The sequence below is a fragment of the Syngnathus typhle genome, linkage group LG1 (genome assembly GCF_033458585.1).
Source record: "Syngnathus typhle isolate RoL2023-S1 ecotype Sweden linkage group LG1, RoL_Styp_1.0, whole genome shotgun sequence".
Classification (NCBI taxonomy): domain Eukaryota; kingdom Metazoa; phylum Chordata; class Actinopteri; order Syngnathiformes; family Syngnathidae; genus Syngnathus; species Syngnathus typhle.
In genome coordinates, this window is record NC_083738.1 from 21,755,342 (window position 1) to 21,772,581 (window position 17,240).

The 17,240-nt window shown below is 42.1% G+C and overlaps 1 protein-coding gene across 9 annotated transcripts in view; it reads left to right on the forward strand.

Moving 5' to 3' along the window:
- dlg3 (discs, large homolog 3 (Drosophila)) overlaps positions 1-17,240 on the forward strand; it is a 71,531-nt gene that overhangs the window by 41,486 nt on the left and 12,805 nt on the right. For 5 of the 9 annotated variants that reach the window (XM_061273955.1, XM_061273990.1, XM_061273965.1 and 2 more), the window contains 7 exons: positions 134-258; positions 459-628; positions 1,458-1,594; positions 1,847-1,991; positions 4,126-4,288; positions 11,686-11,842; positions 12,547-12,649. In XM_061273955.1, the coding sequence (XP_061129939.1) occupies positions 134-258; positions 459-628; positions 1,458-1,594; positions 1,847-1,991; positions 4,126-4,288; positions 11,686-11,842; positions 12,547-12,649 (1,000 nt within the window). Of the gene's footprint in view, positions 1-133; positions 259-458; positions 629-1,457; positions 1,595-1,846; positions 1,992-4,125; positions 4,289-11,685; positions 11,843-12,546; positions 12,650-13,896; positions 14,299-17,240 lie in introns of those variants that run through there. The other 4 variants (XM_061273973.1, XM_061274016.1, XM_061274001.1 and 1 more) reach the window with 3 other exon arrangements.

The following is a 17,240-nucleotide window of genomic DNA, read 5'->3' on the forward strand; positions in this document are numbered from 1 at the left end:
TTTTTGGAGCTACTATAAGCAGTTTCATGTGTTTTGGTTGAAAAGTGACAGGTTCTTCTAAAATGATGATTTGGGTATTTTTAATTTTTGTTGCTGAACATATTTGCAACATTAGTCTCCCATTTTTTTTCAGGGGAATTCGGGCCTGGGCTTCAGCATCGCTGGAGGCATCGATAATCCGCACATTCCCGACGATCCGGGGATCTTCATCACCAAGATTATTCCGGGGGGAGCGGCAGCCATGGACGGGAGACTCGGGTAACGCAGATTTTTCTTCACGTCTGATCAGGAAATGACTCCTTTTTTCCTTAAAGTTATCTTCTTCTTCCATTGTCAAATAGCAACTTTGTTATCGTAACATTACTACTATTTTGTGTGATATCCAGTGCATCACTGAAATTGGCTGCAGCATTTGTAGCGATGACACCGACGTAAGGCTTCCTCGTACACATCCGCAGGGTTAACGACTGCGTGCTGCGCGTGAACGAGGTAGACGTGTCGGAGGTGGTCCACAGCCGGGCGGTGGAGGCCTTGAAGGAGGCGGGGCCGGTGGTGCGTCTGCTGGTGAGGCGAAGGCAGGCCCCACCCGAGACCATCCTCGAGGTCAACCTGCTCAAAGGCCCCAAAGGTAACGCACACACAACCACTTTAACTGTGGGAATGCAAATGTCAAAAAGCTTCCCAAGGCTGAACATGTTCATACGATTTTATGATTTTCTCCTTCAGTTCTTTAAATAGTATATCAAATATATCGAATATGATATATTTTTGTGCATCACATTGTATCTTTTGGCTTTACTGTGGCTACCCTTGGCCAAATAAAAATACGGTCCAACCAATATTAACTTATATATTGTCTCATTGCTTATTTTTTTTTTATATAATTTCTTATATATATTCTTTTAATGATAATGATATTATTTTTTATTATTCCTAATACAATTCTAACTTGTGTTTTTTGAAAATACTGATTATCATTTTTTTTTCCTAGAAAAAGTAGTACTAAATACTAGTTATTCTTTTTTACATCCTTTTACGTTTTCACATTTTATCTTGTCCTTTTATTTTGTGTTTTTTGAAAATACTGATTATCAATTTTTTTCCCGAGAAAAAGTAGTACTAAATACTAGTTATTCTTTTTTATATCCTTTTACGTTTTCACATTTTATCTTGTCCTTTTATTTTAATTTGCTTTTTGCACCAAACGGAGCAGTGCTCAAATTTTGACGCACTGTGTAGAACAACAAGCGATTTTTGTTTCTTTTAATATTCGAACTTTATTCTTTTATAAACTCTAAATTATGTTCTCTCATAATATCTTCTTTGTTCTTGAAATAATACTATATTACAGCTCTCCCTCCTGAATCTGAAAGCTCAAACAAGAATCATGTAGTCAGAAAATTATTGTTACATATCCATCGATCCAATGATAAATGATTTTTACGTCAACATTCCAGGACTGGGATTCAGCATTGCCGGCGGAATCGGCAATCAGCACATCCCGGGTGACAACAGCATCTACATCACCAAGATCATTGAAGGGGGAGCCGCCCAAAAAGATGGACGGCTGCAGACGGGAGATCGCCTGCTTGCTGTAAGACCCTCCTCATGCGTCTTATATATTTCCCATATTTCCTCTCACCACGCATACACCAACACAGCCAACCTTGGGCTTCTCTCACACAGTTGCAATATGCCCCGAATCTCACTTGGAGCTGTGAGCGCGTTGGCTGGTGCGACACGGGAAAAGGCTTTTTACGAGTTTTTAGTTGCGAGTGATGCAATTTTAAAACACGTACGTGTGTACCCCGACCGGAGGTTTCTTACGGCTTGTATTCTGTTCCAGGTGAACAACATCGTGCTTCAGGACGTGCGTCACGAAGAGGCGGTGGCCGCACTGAAAAACACGTCTGATATGGTTTACCTCAAGGTGGCCAAGCCAGGACCCGTTCACCTTAATGACATGTACGCCCCGCCCGACTATTCCAGCAGTACGTATTTACTTCGTCGTCTTCATTTATTTATTAGGGATAATCACAAAAGTAATCAAATGTCACATTGTTGATTGTGTAGAATTGACTCATTATCAATTTATTATACTGATTATAAAATAAATAAAATGTAATATTGAATAGCTGCTTGGAAACAGGAGTAATAATATTAATCGTGGTAATAGTATTAATATTATGTCTAATGGGGTTGTTATTAACTCCTCTTTCTCCGCGTGTTTCAATTCATGTCTGGGGTGCACATTTCAATGGAAAAAAAACAAATAGAGGCAGAAAGAGTTTTTCAACATACAAGCCATTTTTTTTGCTTTGACTAGCATGCAAAAATGAACCAAAAAAAGGTATATAAATTAATAAACCAAACCACATAACTCTAAGTAAACCTCATAGACGAGCTAATGGCTAGCTTTGTGGTGTTTTAACCCTTCATGCAACGGATATTTACAAAGTCAAAGTCAAAGTCAGCTTTATTGTCAATCTCTTCACATGTCAAGACACACGAAGAAACCGAAATGACGTTTTCTCTATCCCACGGTGACGAGACATATTACACGATAGACATACAAGTAAACAACACAATATAAAAACAAGAAGGCACAAACAATAAATAATAAGAGTGATGAATAAATAATAAACATAAACGTAAACAGCGGTGAAACAGACATTATTGGGCTCAGTGGTTGAGTAATCCTCCCCCAACACGAAGGCTATAATGAACCCAGTTGCTCATGATGCTGCGTCATCAGTAGGTACACGAGCAAACCGTGATTAAGCGCTTTGAGTCGCTAAGGAAGAAAAGAGCTGTACAAATGAAAGCCCCTCTCACCATATAACAATACTCACAGGCATATATTATTTATCATCTGTGAAGAATCCTCTGCTGCCACTGCGGTTTACTAAGGCGCTGTCTTTGCCTCCATGTGTTTGTATAATACGGCAAAAACATGTCTGTGTGTTTAATTTCTGAAATTATATTTATATATGTCATTAATATGTTTATTTAACAAAGTAAAATATAAAAGTGTTATTTATCTTATTAAAATAAAATAAAAACTAGGAATGATCAGCCTTGGTGGAGGTTTGCATGTGAAATTTCGCTTCGTATAAGGATTTGTCATTTTACAATACTATCCGAATGGGACCTTCTGCCATCTAGTGGACGAATCATTTATTGTTATACCATAGAAGTATAGAAAAATGAACCAAACGACATTATTTGTCATAACGAAATAATATTTCTTGGAGCAATCCAATGAGATTGTATCAACACTATGTTAACCAAGTGGTGACAAGAAATAGCATCTCCAAATGTGTTACTACGTAAACAAAGACCCACTTCACTACAAATACACTTTACATAAATCTCACATTACATAACACAATGGTGTGACACTTCTTAATAATATAATGCTGTCTTTTTATCTTGAGGAGCGATGAACTTGCATGAATTTCTTGCACTGGTTCATTGCTCTCTTGAACAAAAACGCCCAAGACACCCACATCGTGACTATTATACACACTACGCACGCACGCGCAAACACACGCAGGCAATTCTTCCCACAGCAACAAGCTTAGTTCTCTGCCTCCTACTGAGTGTGGCCGGTTTCTCACATCCCACCTGCGCATGGGAGCCCACAATCTCAAGGCGAAATGTCTCCAAACTCTTCTTTGACGAGCCATTTACTAAGCACACTGGCTTTGCGACTGTATTTGTTTTTTTGGCCTTTTCCTCCATGTCACACATGCTCAGTTGATCAGGATTTAAAGTGGACTTAATCACAACTAAAGTGTAGTAAAGGATGAATAATAAATGCCTGTAACTATTCTTATATACTCTGTTGCTCCAGGGCATGTTCAAATAGTTGTTTAAAGCTTTACTACTACATCAATACTCGCTTTGTTTGCCCCTCTATTGCACTTTGTGTTAACATTGAAACAGTGATGTGGTTTGTGTTCAATCAACACACAACACATAACTCTTTATATTTAGTTTTCCATTATAACATGGAGTGAAACTAATTGAAAGCATCAATTATTTAAAAAAAAAATGTCTTTCTCCTTTTGACTAACTTCCTGTGTCCCCTATGGTGTAATCATTCTTGCTTTCCCCCTACTGGCCTGGCCCTCCCTCCAGCCTTCCCCACCATGGTGGACAACCACGTGAGCCACAACTACATGGGCGCCATGGAGCCCAAGCCGCCCTACCCGCCGCCCCAGGTCACCCCGTCCAGGTACTCGCCTGTCCCCCGGCACATGCTCGGCGAGGAAGACTTCACCAGGTAAGTCGCTGACCATGGAAAGCACTTATTCTATTCTCGGCATCCAGCTTAAGGTCCATGTGCTAGTAGGCTATTTGTATTTTGCTAGGAAGACCATTCAGTGCACTAGTAGAATGACTCGGCGTGTTATTGGTCAGGCGAAACTACAAGTGGGCAGGTTGCTGCTGCCAGTACGGTCCAAGAGGCTACCAGTGGGTGATCTCCGCCTACTAGTTGGGCCTATACTGATACTGTTGCCACACACACAGTTGTTTATTATTACTGGCAAACTACTAGTTGGATATGGTCGCTAATGAAGCACACGTGTGCACTTGTTGACACCAATGTGCAACTTGTACTACTAATGAAGCACTAAATATTCACTCTTCGCGTTTTTTGACACTAGTAATACGAGTGAAGTGGGGTGGTCAACTAGTGGATAGTTTCACCTCACTAAACACATGCTGTTGTCCTACTAGGAGGCTAAAAGTGTCCTACAAGTGAGGACGAAGAGCACACTAGTACATCGACTGTGGCTGGATGACTCCCACCTTGCCTCCCTTTGCATTATTTAACCCCCACGGACTCGTAATTGCAACTGCAAAGATTTCAAGCACACAGCTTGCTTGGAGATCGAGGCAGAGGGTCTTTTTTTTTTGGTTTCTTTTTGCTGTTGTGGAACAAATGTGTCACAACACATATTGTGAAAGCAGTTTCTCTGCCCTTACATACTGTTCCTTTTCCGTGCGAGTTCCATGTTTTGATTAATTTTGACTCAGGTAAAAACTATTTTCATCATAATCGTCCTTCTACTAGATATAGTAGCACTGATAAATGAATGGCTGTTCTTAATCCATGTTTGTGAGCAAGGTAAAGGTGTAGATCTCGCACCCGTGCCAAGGCACCTTTTGATCTTTTGTGTGACTTCCCTTCCTTAGGTTTAGTGTGTATAATCATTTTTACGTCGTTAGACTGTTTCAAACATCCCACCATGACTCTTCCAAGACCAACAGGTCAAATGTGGTCGGAACATAGACACTTCTTGGGACTTTTTTAAGCTCCCACTGTCACATAAAAAGTCCACACGTCTGTGTACAGGTCCAAGATTATTCTCACCCGTATCGTAGATTCAACACACTGTTGAAAGTCAAAGCCAAGCCACATGAAGAAAGCGTACAAACATTTTGTAACAAAACAAAAGAATTGCATTGACATTCTTTTTTTGTTTTTATATATTTAGGGACACTTGAGGAAAAGTCGTCAAATTTCAGGGTGACATTCGAGGCCATTGTTATTGCTGACAAATGTCAAAATGGGTCAAATTTGAGCCAAACAGTATGTAAGGGTTGCCAGTTTCACTCCTGCATGGGTTTTCTTTTTGGTCACTGTCGTCCAGTTCTTGTCACCGTGTGGTTGGCGTGAACACGAGACACGCATGTACAGTCACCTGGTGAAGGCCAGCAAATGTGGATTTGCATTTCTAAGATCAGTACGGGGAGTTGACGTTGAGTTAAAGCTGGACAGTGTGTGGTGCCTTTGACCTCCTAAACCCAAGAATTGAAAATAGCATCATCACTGAGGAGTGTCCCGCAAGGTCTTGAATCATCTTGACCCACAGCTCTGGGGGGGGGGGAGGCTCCCTGTGTGTACGTTTGTGTGTGCGTGTGCATGCAGGCGTCGAAGTATGTTACTGCGGTGGTCTTGTCCCGTGGCCCCGTAATGTCCTTTTGTGCCTGCCTGTCTACATTGTATGTCGCATCTTTTGTTGCCATGTGTCAGAGGTGGGGGCGGGGGTCTTGAGTCACAGGACTTGACTTAAATCGGACTTAAACTTTAGGACTTGGGACTCGCTTGACTTGGACTTGACTCTAACTACATGACAAGTCTTGCCTGTTTGACATTTAAAAATCGAGATTGTTAGTGACATTTGTTTTGTTGTTGAGAGTATTGCTACTTTTTGTGTAGCACAAAAAAATACTAGAACCCTCCTCCCGCACATTTGATTTCATTTCTGATTGCATATCTTTATTGTCACATAGTCAAAGAGATCAAATATCCAATTCAAATTATAACAACATAACTTCAAAACAATGGCTTTTTTTTTGTAGGAAAACGTGAACTAGGGCAAATTCAGCCACAATTAATTTCTAAATAAACCGTTGTTTACAAAGGTGAACCAGCACAGGGTTAATCATCCATAGCCTAATTTTATGTCATTGCAAAGGTGTAAAACTGGTATGTCTAGTTAGGTCCAATTTCTCCAGAAATGCAACTGAGTGAAGACCAGAGACGTTGACACATGCGTGACTTGCTCCCACCTCTGGTATGCGCGCTTTTCTTCCTGTCCTACACTTTGTCCCGTTCACTGTGATTCCTGTACCCCCACAGCCGGGCTGAGCCAATTTACAGTGTCATCCACAAGCCTGGGGAGGGCAAAGGTCCCCAGGCTCTCTTCAGAGGCTTCTGTCCTTCCCCTGCACCCTTGTGCCAAGCTCCACTCCCCCTCTCTGGCAGGTACTAACCTAGTCTGTCACGCCTTGCTCAGCTAACCCTCCTCTCCTCAAAACCAGACCTTTTCGCTATGATGTCACACGTTGGCCAAAGCGTTCTCCCACGACACCGCTTGTAAACCAGGTTTAATGCCGTTTAGCAAAAGCACACGTCGAGTTAAGGGTTCGCCGAATGACATCATCTAAATGATGCGTAACGATTATGCCACTTCAGGGGGTTTCGACTTGAAAGGTTTCACTACACGACGATGAAACAGACACTCCAAAAGCAGCACTTTCTGCCCTTTTGTCCGCTATTTTTTATTTTTTTTTTACATAAAAGTGAGCCGTACCCGCTTTTGGCAAGCACATCTCTGCGGGAGGAGTGGAGCCGAAAGGGCTTTCGCACTCCCACAAGCTGCTCCGTTCCATCTGTCAGGAGGCGTTGATAAACCTAAAGCCTCTGTCTCGGGCCAAGTTTCCTCCTGAAGGTGGGGGGCGGAGGGGTAGATAATAATCAACTGCGTTGTACATCATATCTGCAGTAGTGTCTACCTGAGTGTGACATTAGCAGATGGGCAAATAGTAATTCATTGAGTCATTTTTCATCCCTTTGTCAACCCTGACGTTTCTTTATGTCTGTGTGTGCATGTTTGTGTGTCCGTGTGTGAACTCTGAACCGCAGCTTTAGTAAAATGGTGTCAAAATATGTAGGGCAGCATAGAGAAACGTTTGAGCAGTCAAAACAAAAAGTCAAAATAGGCTCAGCCGTTTGAGCAGTTATTCCATATCCGTGATATCCAGATTAAGTCCATGTGCTGTCAAATTTTGTAATGTCACTCGTAGCATGCAAACAGTTGTCAGCTAGTACTACCGTTTTGTGTTCACAATTATTGCTTTGGCTCCTTTCTTTTTGCATCTTAATGCCAAGCAACTCTGTTGTGACCTTTCTCTTAGAGACATGTAGTTCTTTGCTGCCATCTCGTGGTTTGTTAATGCAAAGCGACTCTAATGAAGTGAGTTGAAGAGCTTCATTTGCTCAAAAACAGTGCTTTGCTGCTACCTTCCGGGGATTGCGTCACAGTCACCGGCGCGTTTCTTATGGCCTCGAGTAACGAGAGCCGCAATGTAAATCCAACGTCACGATCACCTGGAAAAATGAGCACCTCTGTAGCCTGCTCGCCGTGCTACGTGCAGCAGATGAGCAACGGCCTCCATCCGGGATAGCGGACATCTCGGTACATACCCACCGCTGCGACTCTCAGCACAAGAAGGCTAATTTTAGATGCCTGCTATAGTGAGTGCGCAAGTGGAGCAGGTTGATTGTGATGACTGAGACGCTATAGCGGCCTTCTGCCCATTTTAACATACTCCAACGTTGTTGTCGCCCACACCTTGTAGAATGAACATACAAGTTCTGTATTAGGCAGGGCCTAGGTGACTGTTTTAAAGAAATAACGAAGACTAGCTTCTCTAAAGAAATAGCATAGCCTATTCAACATAGCACAGCACATTGATTGAGGACTAACCTACACTAACAAAATCCTAAAGTTAGAATTACAGTCAAATATTTGGATGAAAAAACTCCTCTCTGCCATTCTTGTACAAATCCAATGGAACCAGTAAGACCGGCGGCCTGTTCTCAGGCAAAGACTGTGAGGAAAAGTTTCATTATTTAACATGTTTGGTCAGATTCGAAACACAAGAAGCACTCAGATTGCAGCAGCGGGCGAGCTAATCAGCAACTTTATGCACCTCGCATCCGCGCAAACACCAAAAGCTTCGACTCGACAAATTCATGCATGGATAACGAGGAACACTTTGACCTTTCGCTTGCCGTACTTTTAAGAGACGCAAAGGTGGAAAACCAGGCGCCGAATTGAAAGCAATCACAGCAAATTAAGCAGAGTCTTCATCTGAGGTGTTAATCAGACATCACGGGTTCTTTTTAGTCACAGCGACAAACCCGAAATGTAAATGAGCCAAACGAGAACAAGAAAATGGCACGCTACTGACATACCTAAAGCCTTTTAACGACTCTTTCGATATTTTGATATCCAGCTTAGGTGTTAGCATAGTATTACAAAGTTCTCAAAGAGTGCACAGTTTGGGTTCACGAGTAACAGTTGCACTACCGGTACTAATGTAAAATTCTACTGATTATTAGTTGGTAGTGCCTCACTACTAGTTGTGCTATCAAAAGCCATTTTGTGCATTTATTTAATATTTGTGATGTGCTGCTTACAGTCCAGGTAGTCGTACTGGTCGCTTTTTGGATAACTTTGGCATACTTGTTAGGTAACTCCACGTTGATAACTAATCGCGCATGAAAAAAACTGTGCCCGAGGTGTAAATCTGTGCGCTACGAGTTCCAGTAGAGAAGCATTAGATGCCTACTGGTAGAATTTTAAAATGGCGCTAATGCTACTTACAGCATAGCATGTCGTCGTCAACTACGTAGTGCACAGTTTTGTCTGTGTGGTGTTCCTCGTTTGTAACATGTTTGGTGCCACATATTGTCTTTTACTTGTAAAACATATCTAGTTCACCAAAGGAGTGTAGAAGTGTCAAATTAAAGGCCTTAAAACTAGTAAGCGGTGTTTACATTTAGCAAAGGGGCTTCTGGGAATCTGCCTAACTGCTGTGTCTCAAGAGGTTGACACAATGGAATGTTGACATGGCAAAACAGAGGAGGACTCGGTATTGGTCCGATGAAACTCCGCTTGCAAGGAATTTGTCCTGTTAAATATGCAAGTAAAATGAATTTGTTTACGCTGCGCTCATAATTGCTGAGGAAGTGTGAAAGATTGTGTTTGATGCCGTACTCACTTGTGGAGTTCTAGCGTTAAACTTTTACGTTCACTAGTTCCATTTTTCAGGTTTGTGGCTGTGGGGGGCGGGGCTAATATGGCGTGCAAGCGCATCACTTGGTTTGAAGTGCCACTCCACCACTATAAGAACTCGAGCCTTTCGTTTGCATTAACATTGAGATTTGTGGTTAGCTAGCTTGTTGGATTTAAGAAGAATAGAAAGAGAGGAGCGCTAAAAGGGGCATTTATTTATTTATTTACAGTCACTGTGTGGACTTTGGGCTATAACCTCGTGTCATATTCTAGCCCCTGCAGACTATAATGTATTTTTTTGTTGGCATAAGGATGCGACACAAAGTAGCATCTATTTTCCCAGGTCGATCGATTAATATTTTATTGTGAGAGAGAATGGTTATATCATTACTTTTTAATGCTTTGGTTCAAATGCTTGGTGATTATTTTTTCAAGTCAAATTTGTCCGGATTGTTTGTGGTGAGTCAAATGTACAAAGACATTTATTTTCATTTTACAGGGATGTTCAAGCACAGTTAAGAAAAAGTATCTGCTCTTAGTTACTTCCCTCCATGGGAGTTAGGGTTAAATGTTAAGCCTCTCTGGTAATGATGATGGGCAACGAGTGTTTGGGGCTGGTTCCCATCACACAACACAGTCATAAGATACGGCCGGGACTTGTGAAAGTGACGCGCCTGTGAGAGGAAGGCCAGATCGAAAGAAGGCGACCTACCGCTAGCCATGTTCACCGTCAACGTCTCGTCCTCTGTGTCGCTGGGGAGGAGACGGGCTCCAAAATGCTACGCCCGAAGCGGCCGTCAGATTGGAACCCGAAGGTAACTCGTGTTGAATCGGGATTATGGCCATGAAGTCACACCAGTTACGTACGTTTGGAAGTTTCGAGATGTTCTATTTATTTATTTATTTTTTAGTCTCAAATCCAACGTGACGTGACGCTTCCGTTTGTCTGTCAAAAGATTTGTCTGTGACATTAATGCTTGTATTCAAGTTGACAAACATAAATGACCACCGTGGAAATTTGTTATTGGACTTTCAGACCCGATCTTTCCAAGTACAACTTTCAGACTTTTCTTTTGAATACCATAATCAAGGCTTTCCCCATCCTTGAATGTTAAAATTGTGAAATGCTGCCTTGGTGGGGAGGAGGGGAAATGGCTGTAATGGCAACTTTGAGCGCAGCCGATTGGGATGGCGATGGAATTGTTCCTGTCTACTGCAAGGGGGGAAAAAAACTCTAATAGGAACCATGCAGCGTTTTTGTGGTGGAAGGAATATGCGTTTGCGTGTGCATGCATACAAAGGAGCATGAATGCAAGTTGTCTTCATTGCTTATTAAATGTGTGTGCAAGGCCAGCGTGGCATGGACCGCCTTAATATTTTTGTGCATGTGTGCGTGTGTGTTTGTTTGCGAGCAATGGCGCTTCAAAGTGCCCTGAAATAGAGACCGTTTCAAAAGCCTTTCTGGAAACTGAGTCATCGCATTTAATGCAAAAAGCGGCGATTGAGTGGTGTTAGAGTGTGTGTGTGTGTGTGGGGGGGGGGGGTGTCTATGGAGCTGGATGTCTGGTTGTTCTGTCGGCCTTCGTTCATTTGAGTGGGTGGTGATGACTGTGAGTGTGTGACTCCAGGCAGTGGGGGAAAATGATGCCTGGAAACACTTGTGTGGCTTCTATATGTCAGAAAGAAAGATCAATGTTATCCACCATCAAGTTGCAGCGGAACCTCCAAAGTGGAATCTCCCGTTTCCCATTGTGGTCAGATTAGTAGGGGACCTTCTTTGCCTCTTCCTCCACATCTTTTGCAATGTGCTACTCTAAATGTGAGCGTGATACTCCAATGAAGGTGTGCGACTCATTTGACCAAAATGATGACTTCAATATTTGCAATATAGCAAGGGTACAAAAGATGAACCACACCACAGCGGGCGTTCACTCTACCGAACAAGAAAGAACTTGCAATTAGGTGCGTTATTTTGTAACGTACTTTAACGGATGGCTGCCCAGGAGACTGTTCTTTATTTTCGTTTCCTTTCATTTTTTACTTCTTCAGCCTGACACTGCGGCTCTTCTCGTTTTTGTCTCGTCAGGGAGCCGAGAAAGGTGTTGCTCCACAAAGGCTCCACTGGGTTGGGCTTCAACATTGTGGGCGGGGAGGACGGCGAGGGCATCTTCGTCTCCTTCATTCTAGCCGGAGGACCGGCTGACCTGAGCGGCGAGCTGAGGAGAGGCGACCGCATTCTGTCTGTCAGTACATCCTCGTGGATTTTTCCTTTTTGTCCCTGTCATGGGAGGAACAACTCGCACTATACTTAGATTGAAGTAAAGATACATTGGACTTTTGATCAAGTACTCACTTTTTGAAATTTTCCAGACACTAGTTTTGATTTGTGAGCAAAATGTGAGATGCTCTGAAGTAGAAGTTCTGTATTGTATAAGTCCATTTAGCTTAACAAACATGCATTCTACTGCCCCCCTGTGGCCAAATTACACTCACCAAAAGGGACAGCACAATGTTCATTTAATTGCAGCAAAAACATAAGAACTGTTTAATTCTTGACATTCTATTTCATTGTGTCATCCTTGTGTGATTTTATAAAATACAATATAAAGTAAAACAATTCCGCCTAAAATATCAATAGTGACAGAAAATATTTTGAGGGTAGTCTTTTTCATGCTTTACTTAATTGAACAAAAAAATTATTGGATTTTTATTTCACACCCGAGTACTTACGGTAATGTACATTCAAAGTTAAAATTGATCATCGTACTTAGCACCACCACCGAATGTAAAATAACCTACTTTGATATCTAGGCTGTATATCCTTTAGTTGCGATAACTTTGATCTTAAATCACCTCCACTCTGCAACTTGTCTTTTACAACTTTCTTAATCACAACACAATCCTCCTGAATTGAAATGATCAATGAAAGTCTTTGTTTTGGTCGCAGGTGAATGGAGTGAATCTAAGAAACGCAACACACGAGCAGGCGGCGGCCGCTCTGAAGAGAGCTGGACAGACCGTCACCATCATTGCGCAGTACAGGCCTGAAGGTGAGCCTCAGATTCTTGTTTCCACATCACTGAAATGCACAGACATGCAAAGTGGGCAAACATCAGAAAATGGACGCGTAATGTTGCAATTGTATAGTGGCCTCTGTGTGCCACAAAGTGACAAGTGACCGCATCACGTAAACAAAAGCTATTCACATTGTCATAAAACAGCGTAAATAACGTTGTGCAGGGTGACTGACTCAAGATGCATTCTTTTATTTGTTTTAAATCACATGGCACACCATTAAATAAAAATGTCACAAAATGTAGAAACCTATAAAATGATCATGTTCATCTTGTCACATATGTACTTAGTGTGAGGTGTGGGTTTGTCCACATACATCTAAGGGACTTCAAACTGTAATATTAACAATGGGGGTCCATCTATACATTTGATTTTCATGTTGTTCACTACTTTTTAATGTGAGATACAGTAATATACACAACATCATATGGTCTTTTGGATGGCAGCCAAAGCTTCCCCAATGCACACTTCTCACAAGTATAACAACACCAGTAGAAAGACTCCTTGGGCATGCTACTAATATTTTTACCCTACGGGTGCCACTTTCAGTCTACTAGTACAGTGATCCCTCGCTACTTCGCGTTTCGTTTATCGCGGCTTCACTACAGATTTTTTTTTCCAAATTAAAAAAAACCCATCTAAAAGTCCAAATTAAACTTCTAAATTGAGGAAACGTGTGTCTAACCTTTAGGACAATGTAGTATTGCTCCAAATGTTCGTTTACATTCCTTTAGAAGTCCGTTTTCGCGTGTTAGCACGATCGCAGATTAGCATCTTTCCGCTAACTCATTAGCCTGCCCAGTACTTCTTGTTGGTGACCGTACTTTGCGTATTTCACTTTTCGTGGGTGGTTTTGGGAACCAGTTATCCGCGATAAACAAGGGATTACTGTATGTCCTGTGCAAGGACTTTAAGTTAAGTTTAAGTTGTTAAGCTTTTTGAAAGCCGTTTCTGCATTTATTTAATATCCTTGAAAAGCAGACATAAAACCACAATTTGGCCCTAGTAGAAATACTAGTGCTTCACAACAGTTTACGATTCAACTTTAATTGCGTACTAGTCGTGGGAAAAAAGCGTTGCAAGTATGGTACGACACATATTGTTCGACAGCCTAATCGTTCCGTAAAGTGGAGCTCTGGCTGGCTTGGCCGCGGAAGTGCGCGCGACTCCTGTGATGCGCTCCGTGCTCCCGCGGACGGATATTGAGTGCGAGAGGGGGCGGTGCCACAGATAGCATGGAGCCGGGTTAGCCTCGTGTAAGGCGGCAAACAAACCGCATTTGGCCGCCCCTTTCCCGGCTCTCAGCGCCGACTGGCTCCCCCGGCGAACGCGCATACCAGGCACACTGCAAGAAGAGGATCAAGACAAAGACTGAAGAAGGGCAACTTTTTAACAAGAAGCCGTGGAAGAAGAAAAGAAATAGGCCAAGCGAGCAAGTTTGATCGGACTGCCAGCCGGGTTGAGATGATGGGGGATGGGCTAGCGCACAACAGCAGCAGCCCAGCACAAGCCGCGTAAAGTCGCTCATGGCCGGCTGAAGACCCGACAAAATACCGGCGGAAAACCGAGAAATTTCCGTCTTTTCCAGGTGAGACGAGGCGAAGCTTTAACACAAAATATGGAGGTAAAAAAGTGTGCTGCACTTGTCGAGACGCTTTACGATTGTATTTTGGGAGCCCGATGAACAACTAACCTGCAGCCTATGACTTCTTCGGTTAGTTGGTGGAGGTTAGACCTAGTTAGCTACTAAAACACTTAAATTACCTCAATATCCTGATTTGAGTAGTACATTTTCAACTAAATCCGATTAATAACCATACAATCACCACGTTTGCCACGTCAATGTAGGAATGCTTGACACTTATTTGTGGTTACACCATATCGATTGTATTTTAATCCTTTTAACGTCATGTATAGTTAACACGGTTGAGTCTGGATTAACGAATGTCGTGCTGGGGTGCATTAATATGCCGTTGAAACTCACTCTTATGTAACTCGGAAGACTCTAGGTAGGGACGCACAGGTGTGGTCCAACAGGTGTGTGTGTGTGTGTGTATGGAAGGCCTTTTGCGTATTTAGGCCATATCCTTGGTATCCCCTTGAAGCTCATTCATTGTCCGAAGTAGTAAAACCATTTTGCTCACTATTAGAATGACCGTGTTTTGAATGTTATGCCAGCGATTGTTTTATTACTTGAAGGCTCAGTTTACTAGTAATGTTTTTACCCCCCTCCCCTCCTACGTCTTTCCTTTCCAACTGTGACATACTAGTAGGGTAACTAACTAGAAGTTAATTGTGAGGGGAAACTGCTCTTGACATGTGTGCAACTACGAGTGAAGAGCGCTAGTCATGTCACTCGTTATGGTCGTAGAACAATGTTGTTTAGTAGTCCCCCAAAGGTTTTCCTCACGGGAAGCATATAGTAAGCATATAGTCTTCCGAGTATTCCAATTATGACCTTTGAAACGATATTATTTTGCGTAAAACTTCTATTGCAGCACTCTGCACAATGCTGACAAATGCAAACACACCCGACATGTTGTCATGACGTCGACTTTACGATAACACAGTATCACATGTTTGCTTTCTTGTTTTTCTCGTTTTTGTGCGCGTGTTTTCAGCATGCCGCAATGACATGATGACAAAGAAGATATTGTTTGTGAGCTCCCGTCAATGGAAACACACATGTTCAACCAGTAGCCCTACTAGTTTAATCCATCATTTTACTTGGGCTTTTTTTTTCATTTTCCAACAAGTTAAAGAAAAAAAAGGGGAACAAAAACAATCAGGTGTGATTTAAATGTACAAAATGACAGTGCAGTTATAACTCCTTTGCCCATGAGCACATCCAGGCTGTTTGCAAGCCATCTTCAGAAGCCTTCTGAGAAGCAGGGCAATTGGAGCGTTACACAATTTTAGTCGTGTTCTACCAGAAAATGCTCAAATGAGTGAGCGCTGACTGTAATACTGTACGACAGCAGCACTTTAGCTATGCGGTCAGGTCACGTACTCCAAAGTTTGCTCGGCTTCACCCGGCGAAGGCCGCTAATCTGCGTACAATATTTAACAACGTACTTCAAACATACAAGGCAAGTGCTGGCTAATGATTGACTTCCTGCAACCCCTCCGTTGACCCCAGACTTTCCCCAGTAACACTCTGGCATCCCAGACTGGTATGTGAGCATTGAACATTGTTCCTTTCAGATTTTGGCACTGGAGGAACCAATTCAGACACTAACCCCCGTGGGCTTTCAAGGACTTCATACTCCAGGCTGTTAGGATCCTGAACTCTCTCCCCCTTTCTGCATAGCGTCCTGTACTTTGCGCTATGCTTACTGTCTGCATTATGCACACTGGCTCAGTTTTGCTCCTCTTATTTATTGTGTTATTTGTTTGTTATTTATTCATCACTCATATTATTTATTATTTATTGTTTGTGCCTTCTTGTTTTTATTTTGTGTCGTCTACTTGTATGGCTATTGTGTACTATGTCTCGTCACCGTGGGATAGAGGAAATTTCGGTTTCTTTGTGTGTCTTGACATATGAAGGGATTGACAATAAAGCAGACTTTGACTTTGACAGTCTGTGCAGGAAGTTGGGAGTAAATATGACTCGTATCCACGCTTTGATTGACTTGCGCAAGGCGTGTAGTTAGACTAAAGCGTTTACGTGAAGGAAATATGAGGAAATGCGGTGAGCCTGTTTGTGCAAAGTCAGCATACTTGAGATCCAAAGCAGTGGAGAGTGAACCACAACTACAGTACTTGAGTAGACAAGGGGACCTTGACCTGCAGGTGACCCAACTTCTTAGTTGTGTGTGTGTTGCTTAAATCATCAACTATTTTGAAAAGATTACAATTATGTTCTAAATGATGTCCTGTTTTTTTGACTAAATATGTGCAGTTAAAAAAATATAAGAATCAACAGATTACTTATGACAGCATTTAGTTGCAGAAATGAGTGTATTAAGATTAAAAAAAGTGAAGTTGAATGTCATTTGAAACTCATCTTGCATTACTCTTAAAAATGAGGATTAAGTTTTTAAAAATAATTGATAAAGTAAACAAGTCTGTAAAAATGACACATAAAAGACACTGTATAACTTCCACTAACAACTCATGCTAAACCAACTACCGTGGCCATTTTTGTCTGGGGTTTGGCTTCATCGCATAGCATCTTAGGGCATTACAGAATGAGCACAAAAAACACAAATAGGATCATTTGTGATTAATAGGTCATTGTGGTTTGGAGTCGGGGGGGGGGGGCTGTGCATATGCGGGATTCACTCCCTACAAACAGAACACACTCTCCTATTACAAGTACATGCTGGACACGTTGCGTAAGTGGATCATAAGAAAAGCCGCCGTGTCCCCTCAGAAATAAAATGCCCCAAAAAAAAAGCTGCACGACTAATGAGGACACACAGCTTCAGAACAGTCCCAGTTTCTATTAGCTCTCTTTTATGCCTCCCGTTGGCACTGACGCTGTTGCTAAAATGTACACTACACTAGCTCTTGTCGGTGTGTGTGTGTGAAGTGCTTTAAAGGTCTGAGCTGCAATAAAAG